At 50.9% G+C, this 10,000-nt stretch overlaps 2 protein-coding genes and 1 long non-coding RNA gene across 4 annotated transcripts in view; 2 read left to right on the plus strand and 1 right to left on the minus strand.

Moving 5' to 3' along the window:
* The window catches only part of wnt3 (wingless-type MMTV integration site family, member 3), a 19,074-nt gene extending 16,960 nt beyond the window's left edge, over positions 1-2,114 (plus strand). Inside the window, exon 4 of the mRNA XM_027020948.2 lies at positions 1,229-2,114. Within this exon, the coding sequence (XP_026876749.2) occupies positions 1,229-1,708 (480 nt within the window). The 3' untranslated portion in view covers positions 1,709-2,114. The remainder of the gene's footprint in view (positions 1-1,228) is intronic.
* Positions 2,115-2,231: 117 nt separating this feature from the next.
* LOC118242404 lies at positions 2,232-4,584 on the plus strand. Its single transcript, XR_004776839.1, has 2 exons — positions 2,232-3,419; positions 3,831-4,584. It is a non-coding gene; the product is annotated as an uncharacterized LOC118242404 (long non-coding RNA).
* nsfb (N-ethylmaleimide-sensitive factor b) overlaps positions 4,066-10,000 on the minus strand; it is an 18,282-nt gene continuing 12,347 nt past the window's right edge. The window contains exons 13-22 of one of the 2 annotated variants that reach the window (XM_027020918.2): positions 9,831-9,926; positions 9,403-9,559; positions 8,930-9,063; positions 8,766-8,832; positions 8,467-8,546; positions 7,184-7,318; positions 6,701-6,814; positions 5,481-5,536; positions 5,285-5,355; positions 4,066-5,101 (exon numbers count right to left, since the gene is read on the minus strand). In XM_027020918.2, coding sequence (XP_026876719.2) covers positions 5,325-5,355; positions 5,481-5,536; positions 6,701-6,814; positions 7,184-7,318; positions 8,467-8,546; positions 8,766-8,832; positions 8,930-9,063; positions 9,403-9,559; positions 9,831-9,926 — 870 coding nt within the window. In that variant the 3' untranslated portion in view covers positions 4,066-5,101; positions 5,285-5,324. Of the gene's footprint in view, positions 5,106-5,284; positions 5,356-5,480; positions 5,537-6,700; positions 6,815-7,183; positions 7,319-8,466; positions 8,547-8,765; positions 8,833-8,929; positions 9,064-9,402; positions 9,560-9,830; positions 9,927-10,000 lie in introns of both variants that reach the window. The other variant, XM_027020917.2, reaches the window with a different exon arrangement.

Here is a 10,000-nt window from a genome sequence, read left to right on the forward strand (position 1 = left end):
AAGAATTAGGCTAAACTGTTTCTGTAGAATGAAACGGTACTAAAGTACTAAGACAATGAACAAAGCTCTGCTGGTATTTGTCCCTGGGTGGGTCTCAGCCACAGCTCAAGGTGTTAATGTATGACAGATTAACTGTCAGGAGCCGCCTGACAGTTTTGTTTTTTTCTTCTTCTGAGGGGCTTTTAACCCCAAAAGGAGCGCTTCTATTGGAAATTGCTGGTAATTACCTCCCAGATCCTTTCATGCCTCGTGTGTCTCCTGTCCGCCGCTGGATTCCGTGACTGAGGTGTAAATGCGGTGGAGGGTTTGAGGGTGGCTACGTTGGGGATTTGCCCCGTCCCTGCCGCTGTCTGCGCTCGGCGCTGGAGTCTGTGAGCACCCGGCTGGCTCAGGGGCGAGACCACACCGAGGCACGGCGGCTCTTTGATCTGCGCTCGGCTGCAGCAGTGAGAGACCACAGGGCCAGGCAGCGAGACAGGCAGCTCTGTCAGGTCCCTGGGCCCCAGGCTGCCCCACCTGCCTCTCACACGCCATTGTTCCCGCGTAGCCTGCGGGGGGTTCTGCAGTCCAGGACATGATGTCAGAGACCCTGGCTGGTCCCCTGAGGGGCCTCAAAACACCTGCCTTCCGCTGCAGCTGGGGAATTCTGCAGCTAAATATAGCCGGGAATTAAGGCAAACAAACAGAAAACAAAGGCAGAAAGTGCCACTGGCGTGCTCTCATGATGAAGACTCCCGAAAGGAATTAGTTGAGCCCTGCGAGGGCCCGTCTCCAAGCACGGCACCTGGGACCTGCCAAACTGGGCCTGTCTCGGAGCACAGCACCTAGGACCTAGGCCTGCCACACCGTGTCTGGCAGGGCTTAAACCCATTCAAACCAGAACTGTTCTGATCTGGGCTCCTCCAGCGATACTGAGCAGGGCAGAGACCGAGGAACTTCAGAAACAGTGTCCCAGTTTGCCAGATCCAGATTAAGACTAAGACTAGACTATAAATATTTCCAGTAATTATTCACCATTGGCACTGTATTTTAAGACTAGGTTTAATCTATGCCCAGTGCATTCTTGGATTTCACCTATTCTGTATTATATTTAATTAACTTAAATAAAATGTTTAATTTGTTCTCAGATTGTCACTCTGGTGCTCAGTTGCATCACAATTGGGGGGGGGGAGGGAAAACCTCGCTGTGATTGACAGCTTGTCTCCTGTGTCTCGCCCCTCCCCTTCAGACCATCCTGGAGAACATGCACCTGCGGTGTAAGTGCCACGGCCTGTCGGGCAGTTGCGAGGTGAAGACGTGCTGGTGGGCGCAGCCGGACTTCCGCCTGCTGGGGGACTACCTGAAGGACAAGTACGACAGCGCCTCCGAGATGGTGGTGGAGAAGCACCGGGAGTCACGCGGCTGGGTGGAGACCCTGCGGGCGAAGTATGCCTTCTTCAAGCACCCGACGGAGAGGGACCTGGTGTACTACGAGGGCTCGCCCAACTTCTGCGAGCCCAACCCAGAGACGGGCTCATTCGGCACGCGCGACCGCAACTGCAACGTGTCGTCGCACGGCATCGAGGGCTGCGACCTTCTGTGCTGCGGCCGTGGACACAACACCCGCACGGAGAAGCGCAAGGAGAAGTGCCACTGCATCTTCCACTGGTGCTGCTACGTCAGCTGCCAGGAGTGTGTACGAGTGTACGATGTGCACACGTGCAAATGAGGGGCGGGGCGTTGGGGGATATCGGACAGAGAGGGTACAAGAGACAGAGAAATAGAGGACTGAGTATGCAGACACACACACACACACAGTGGGTAGCGGCACTTCTGGACTAGAACGTTCTTCATTGACTACCAATCCCTTCTCACAGGAGCAAAGGCTCATGGGAAAATCACAATTACCAGTGTGATTACCATTTCCATTTCAGCTGCATTCCTTTTTTATTTATTTCAGTCGGTGAGTCACACAAAAGAGACGTGTGAAAGAGTGTGTAGGGCATTACCCGAGCCCTTGATGTCTTCTGGTATCGGATAGACTCTGCCTGTCATAATAGCTCTCTGATCATCTCTCCACAAGGCCCGGCAGCTGAAACCCTATCTGCCCAACGCGCTCTCACACGACGCACACATGAAAGCACTGGAGGGGGCTGGTGGGAGAGGGAGGGGGCGGGGCCGGGAGCGCAGGGGGCGGGGGGAGCATGCCTACTTAACTACTGAACTATTCCCAGCCTGCGGTGTAACCGGAGGCTGCGTCTTTCTGCCCTGCTTAGACTACTGACACTGACGCAATCTCCGCGCTTTTCCCCAACGCCACCGCGCAGCCCCCGCGTCGCTCTAACCTGCCCCACGGCGGCGGGCTCTGAGAAGGCTGAACTCACGCACACGGCGCCCCCTACGCGCCTCCCGTGTCCAGCCGTCCGCAAACGGAAAACCACATATCCCCTTCTCCTTAGACAATGCCGACGCCACGGAGCAGAGGGAAGGAACAGAGCCGTCGTGTTTAGAATTCCGGGAGGTGAACACAAAACCGTGAACCCCTGACTGGAAGTAGTCACCGAAGGCCTGTTTGGACAGCAGTCTGCCAGCCTAAAGCAGGTTTGGTTCTCGCGTGGCCGCGGTCTTCGATAAGCTACCTGCATGGAGTCGTGTAGAGAGACACGGACAGAGCCAGAAGGAAGGCGGCTCTGAGCCGCTCCACAGGGCTCTTCCACTTAATGTGTTATTTTTAACAGTAGTGATAACGAAAGGACAGCAAGGACAAAATCGGATGCGTAATAACTGACTGGACTGCCTGTCTAAACAACGCCAAAGTGTTTCCAGGTAGAAGCGCCAACAAAACCACAGATAAAAGTGTAAAAACATGACCAGAACCTCCACATGCTTCATGTGAACCCACCTATACAGTAAAAATTGCACTTACAAAATAATGACTAATAACACTAATGATAGGAAATATAACCATTTTATCCTTTTAAATATACACATTCTGAAGAAATTACAAGCTGCCTCCTCCATAGTCTGAGCGCCCGTTTATACGATTTTATTTTATTTTTTGGTTGCTTAAAAAGAAAGGAAGACCATCTAGAGAAAGCAAGGGATAGAGATGGAGAGAGGGAGGGACTCTGACTGAGCGAAAGAATACGGGAGGACGGAGGAAATGGATGAGAAGAGGAAAGTGTTTCATAGCTGCTTTTTGAACTGAGGGGGTGAGGTACGGGCGTCACGACCCAGGTGCCCGTGACGGCCGACGCTGGAAGACGGGCTTCAGAACGGTGCAGCCGGCGAGCGGAGCCCTACCCACGTCTCACTCATCACGTTTAACTCCACAAGCAGACGGCAGGCATTAGCGTAGCCCCCCGTGTGAGGGCGGCCGGCGAACAGCCCATCGCCCACCATCCCAGCTCCTTTCAGTCCCTCCCTCCGCTACGTCCAAAGTTCTGTACAAAAAAAACTTTTAAAGTTATTGATTCCCTTTTTATCATCTTGAAAATGTTATGTTTTTATAAATATTATTTATTACACAATGTATATATCTGTATGACTGAACTAAGATTATATATTTGAACAACAACTAACTGTCTCATGCTTTTACTTCTAAGAGGCCCGTTAATGTTGCTTAGTGTTGTTTTGTTTGTACTTTATGGACTCGTCACTGTACACTCTTTTGTTTTTGAGATATTACGCACGACCCCCACTAAGGTGGTTTAACTTATTTTCTCATTAGCGGTTAAGACTGGTGACCCAGACTATGCCGCGTTCCCGCGCAGCACTAATAAAAGGGTAGTGAAGGTTAAAAATCTTCATCATTTGCTGCCATCTCATCCCCATCCTGCTTCTCACGACAGCTGGTGCTAGAGGCAGCAGCAGTTCGAGCGCCCAGGGGAGATGACGGAGGTGCGAGTCCAAACGCACGCTGTGGCCAGGCAGGAATCCCACGGCACGGCTCACCCATGCCAGACGCCCGCGCTGCAGGTGGACTGTAAACGCTGAGATTTCCGGAAGAACTCAAATTTTGAACCGCCACATGTGCGGAACAGGAAATGACACGTGAGAGATGTGCATCCAGCACTCCACTTCGTGTAGGATTCAAATCGTTTATTTAATGCATATATTCATGCATTTACCCTCAAGTTCCATACATATTGTACTTCCAATGAAAATAAACAGGATGCTTGTACAAAAATCAAGTTTGATCAGCATCACATAACTTAATTTCAGGGGGGAAATCATCTCTCATCAACAGCACAGTTCTCATTGCGTAAGTGTATTATGCGTAATTCCCAAGTCCCACATGTAGAGATCCAAGTGTTTCTTAAATAAGCAATGCAAAGTCCCAGAAGCTGCAGGTCAGAGAGCTTTTCCTTCTTCTGTCCCGCCAGCCCATGGGGAATTTGTGTGTTTCCCAGCCTAACAGCCTCTTGTGTGGCGTAGCAGCCCATGCACGCGGTGGCTCCAATTCCTCAGCAGGTTTTTTAGGTGTTGTTACCTCTGGCCATTACTCAGCAAGCATTGGGCCAGGGTGAGGTGGACGTCACAGAGCTCAAACGTAACGCCTTTACACATTCACGGGTAAAGCAAGAACAATTTCCCTTAAACAGGTGCAAGCACTCATCTATTAGCAAAGTGTTAGTAAATTAAAAAAAATAATAACAAAAAAACCAAACAGTATATCATCACAGTGAAATTCAAGACACTGTTTACCAAAAATAAAGGTACAATGAGAATGGAATCCCCTGGAACACAGTTTGGTCAGAGAAAGGATCAGTGAGTCTAAAATAAAAGTACGATTACACCTAACATGAACCACTGCGGTACTCACACAATCAGACTGAAGGCGGAAGGAGAGGAACGTTAATGCATAGACACAACGGGCCATCATATGTATGCGCACACCATTCACGGGCATGCCTTTTAACGGGCAAGATCGCATACTGCGTACTGGGAGCTCCTGTCTGAGCGAGCAGGACCAGTGCCGACCAGGAAGGGGCGGTGAGGTCGTCGCCACGGCGGCACACAGCGTGCAAAGGGGCTGAAATGATCGGGGGACGGGGGAAGGTGCGCAGAGGAAGAGAGGAGCGGCCTTGTTCAGCTTGGGTGCGCTCCTTGCCTCCACCTGCTAACTGCGTCAGAACAAGGCAGGTAGAATGGTGAAGTACGCAAGGGGGCAGCCCCACACAGCTCTGCACAACTTCACACATGGAGATTACAGACACAAAGCAGACTGTTGACTGGCTCTGTTGTTAGGACAAACTAGGTTATGCCAAAAAAAAAACACAAGAAAACGTGGAGTCATTCTCACCTTGAGCAGCACGGGTGTGAGTACACTCTAGCAGTCGGGCCTATATAGCTACACGCTTATCAGAACCAAGCCTGGGGACAAAGAGGAGGAAACACAGGCTGAACACAGCGTTGAGGAAACACAGGCTGAACACAGCGTTGAGGAAACACAGACGGAACACAGCGGTCACAGTTAAGAGACAATCAAGCAAACTTACGCGCCTTCCTCTGTCAGCAGTGCCAAAAACTTCTGAACTTTGTACTGAGGGGGCATCTAAAAACACAGACAGACACGCAGACACAGAAAAGACAGAGAACATGCAAGAGAATGCATGTGACAAGAAAAGATGTAAGCAAGTTCTTATTTGACAGCACTGGTGACAGCATGTATACTTGTGTTGTGTTTTTCAGTAAAATATCAAAGAGCTCAAAGGGCCGGTGGGGGGGCTTAATGACAACTAAACGGTAACTACTGGGTTAGGATTAAGACAGGGTGATGAATCTGGTCTGCAGGTACAGTGTCAGGACGTCCTGAGACCAGCCCTATGAGTGTGGGAGATGAGCGTGTTTAACGAACTCACTTGACCCACGCCTGCACTTCAGATTTCAGCTCGTGGGTTTCCTACACTCCTACCGTGAGCAGGCAGGCGAGGAGACCCCCAACCACAGCCGTGCGCGACAGGAGAGGGCCCTGTTCAAGGAACGGCTTCCGGCGCTGCGGTTTACGCCCCCCCCCCCCGCCCCCCCCCCCCGGCCGTAACGGGGATTCGAGTTCTTCCCCAACGGCAAAGCTCTGATGTTGGGGCAGCACTGTGTGTGGCGTGGTGCGTGTGGCGGGGCGGCGCACTCAGCCTCCCGCCTCTCTGTGAGACAGCGCTACAACAAAAACAGTACTACAACTCCCATCAAATCCTGAAGACGAATTTAAAATTTCATTAAAAAGGTCAGCAGGGCCTCCAGAGAGCCTGGTGCAGACAGGGCAGAGAGAAGCCTTCACTGGGAGTACAACTAATGTGAGGAAAACACCGTCATAAGCCAAGGACACGCACTAAACAGGAGACACTCTCCAACACTGCTCCCACCTGGAGCTTTTCTGCAGAGTTCGTCTGATCGAAAGAAGACGGGGCTCTCTCTTCTATCTGGGACCGGGGGACGATAACCTTGTTTACGTGCACGTGCTGGACGTTCCAGCATGGGGGGAGAGCACATCTGCGTGGCCTCGTTTACGTGAACGTGCACAGGGAGCACCGCTACACTGCCTTGTTTTCATTAGCTCTTGGCACCGGACAGAAAATAATTAAAGCTGATAAGTGAGTCCAACCACGCAAGATTTATGGCGAGGGCTCCGACTCAGGGCCTTGTCTAGACACAGAGGGAGCAGAGCACTCGCTCCCTCGCCCTCTCGCCGGCTCACGCGTGCGTGTGCTCTTGATCTCACCTGCAGGGACATCTCGATGAGCATCTGAAGTTTCTTAATACCGATCCACACGGCTTTGCATTTGACCGCCTTAGCAATGTGAGCACGTTCTTCTTCCTGGAAGCCTCCTAGCAACTTTTTTTCCACGCACACACGGACACAAACATACACGCATAAGCAGACGCACACAAACATGCGCACGTGCATACGCACATGCACGCACACAAATATTCACACAAACAATAATTATACACAATACAACTAATTATGACCTAATTTATGCTAACACTTGATTGGAATTTACATTAGTTTACATTTACATCAGTTACTGGCATTTTTTTTTTTTAGCACCACTGTTTCTCAAGTTCTCATTTCTACAATGTAATAAAGGACATTAGAATCATTCTCTTAAACAGGTACACACACTGGGGGAAGGCACCGCTGGAGCGGGTCACCCTGTCCCACACGCACACGCACAACCACACACGCGCTCTCAGGTCAGACCTCCAGGGCCTCCATGAGGTGCTCTCCTCTGGCAATGTTGGGGATGTGGATGGAGGTGCTGAAGGCATCCAACATGCCCATCTCCTGCAGTACATCCTTACGACTAGTGGTGCCCAGGATCAGCAACTTACGGCCCTGCACGCACGCATGCACACGCGCACACACACAAACACAAACACACCCCTCAGTGTTGTTCAGCATACCCCAGAGTAATTCCAGTACTATATTTCACTGGGCATACTTGCTGAATAACAACGACCACAACATAGTTCAGGTCACGTCTGTATTACCCAGGTGTGTTAAAGGAGAACTGATTCACAAATGAAAAGACGACGCTCCCACGAACTGTACAAGCTAGTCACAAGTCACGACTCCTGTTCCAGGACTTTCTAGAATGTTCCTGCAAGCTTTGTCCTACAGCAGCTCTGGACGGAGTGAGGCAAGGAGGTGGGCCATTCCCAGAGGCCCTGGCGAGCAGAGGGGATTATGGGTCGCCCTCCTGTGGTGCAGGGGTTTGTGCCAGAGCATGCAGATGAGCTAGCACACAGTCAGGTCCCCTCTCTTTCTCATACACACACACGTCCCCGCTCTCTCACACAGCCTTTCACTCCTGCCTCTACTGCTCATGGACTCCCTGCTGGGCACACACACACACACACACACACACACACACACACACACACACACACACACACACACAGACCAGGACCAGCTTCGCTGCCATCAAGACAGACAGACACACACACACACACACACACACACACACACACACAGACCTGCATAGGATAAGACCACAAACACCAGCTCCCACACCACAATAGAGGAGCACAAAATCTACTAAAAGTTAGGTACTAAAATACATAAATAAACAAACTAAATAATAACAATGCACAATGTGCACTACACTGGGCTGGAACATGTATAACCCTGGTGCTGGTACAGATACAACTGATTAATGCTTTAATGCACAAAAGACTTGTCCCAAAACACTTCATTGCAGCACATCGCCATCGCTGATAACGCTCCATACCAACAAACCCTAAATGTGACTGCTAGCATTCGCCCACAGAGAGCACAGGGACCAGAAAAGCAACAACCCTTTAGACCCCCCAGTTCACAAAGAGAAGCAGAACAACATCTGAACCAAACAAGCAAACACGCTGTTAACATTCACGACGAGGCGATACGGCAACAGAAATGGACAGACATGCCCTGAGGAGGGAATTTGCTGCCCCCTGTCTGTGGGGTGCCGGTACTGTGGCAGCGGAGGAGCGGGAACTCACACGAGGAGGCGCTTTCTTCAGGAGGACCAGCAAAGCTTGCAGGACTGAGTTGGAGAAGCGTGGACCGATGGGCACAAAATCTGGGGAGAGCACAGGCAACCGATGCACGCACACACACACAGACAGACAGACAGACAGACAGACCCAGACCCACACACACACACACACACACCAGCTTTACCATTTTAGTATCTTCTCAAACACTGGAAGCAAAGCAAGTATTCTGTGTGGACTGTGTGCAGCTGTTGCATTGGAGGTCACGCTCGGAGGTCACGCGCGCAGGGAACACACACACTCACCCAGAAGCCGCTCGATATCGTCCACCACCACACAGCTCAGCTGGGACTTGTAAGCGTCGTCGAATATCTGTGCAAACAAACAACCTGTGAGACCTTGCAGTGAAGCCCGGCCACGTCACGTGACCTGACCTGCCAGAGGGGTTTTCATGCGAGGGATCCAGCACCTTCTTGATGGCTTGACACTTGGCGGTCTCAGAGAAGCCTATCATCTTATCAGGAGAGCAGATTTTGATGAAGGGGAACTGAGAGTCCTCAGCAATCTGGGCAGCCAGTGCAGTTTTACCACTGTGAGGTGGTCCTGAGGACAGCAGCACAGTTACAGACATTACAGAAAGTGTGTGTGTGTGTGTGTGTGTGTGTGTGTTGGAAGGTATTCCCAGGGAGAACACAAATTGCCATACAGACACATACATAAGTGTCTGAAGATGTGAAGATAAAATAAATGTGTATTGTGTATATGTGAATATGTTTGCGCGTGTGTATATGTGCAAGCGTGTATATTTGTGTCCATACGTGGATGATGGGCATGAGAGTGCAGGCGTGTATGTATGTGTATATATATATATATATATATATATATATATATATATATATGTGTGTGTGTGTGTGTGTGTGTGTGAGAGAGAGTGAGATGTACCCTCTAGTAGTGCAGTCACTAGCGGAGTGCGTTCGCTGTTCTTGGTCTGCTGCACCAGGAGTTCTCCATCTCCCAGGATGTCGGACACAGCGTTGCTCCACTTCACTATGCCGTTCAGGATGTAGCTGGAATAGTCCTCCTGGTTGGTGCCAAAAGCCTGCAGCCAGCAAGCGAGACAGTCAGTGAGACAGTCCATCAGCCAGCAAGCGAGACAGTCCGTCAGCACAGGCCTCCAAGCCTGGGACCCAACACACACTCCTTGCTATCAGCTGTGCCGTGACAGCAGCACTGCGTGGTGCCTTCCGTTGCTACAGTTCAAAACGAGCAAGGACATTCCCAAGCCGTGGTGACAGCAGGGGTCAGCAGGGGTCGGTAGGAAGAGGCATGCAGACATGGGTGTGGATGAGTCCAAGAGAAGGCAAACTCACTGGTTTAATGTCATTCTCCAGCGATGCCCAGAAATCGCTACGGCCAACCTGGAGAGACTGGGCCTTTTCATTGTCTACTTCCACCTGAGTACTGGCCTGCAGACAGACAGACAGACAGACAGACAGACACACACACACACACACACACACACACACACACACACACACAC

This window comes from Electrophorus electricus, chromosome 14 (genome assembly GCF_013358815.1).
Source record: "Electrophorus electricus isolate fEleEle1 chromosome 14, fEleEle1.pri, whole genome shotgun sequence".
In the NCBI taxonomy this organism is placed as follows: Eukaryota; Metazoa; Chordata; class Actinopteri; order Gymnotiformes; family Gymnotidae; genus Electrophorus; species Electrophorus electricus.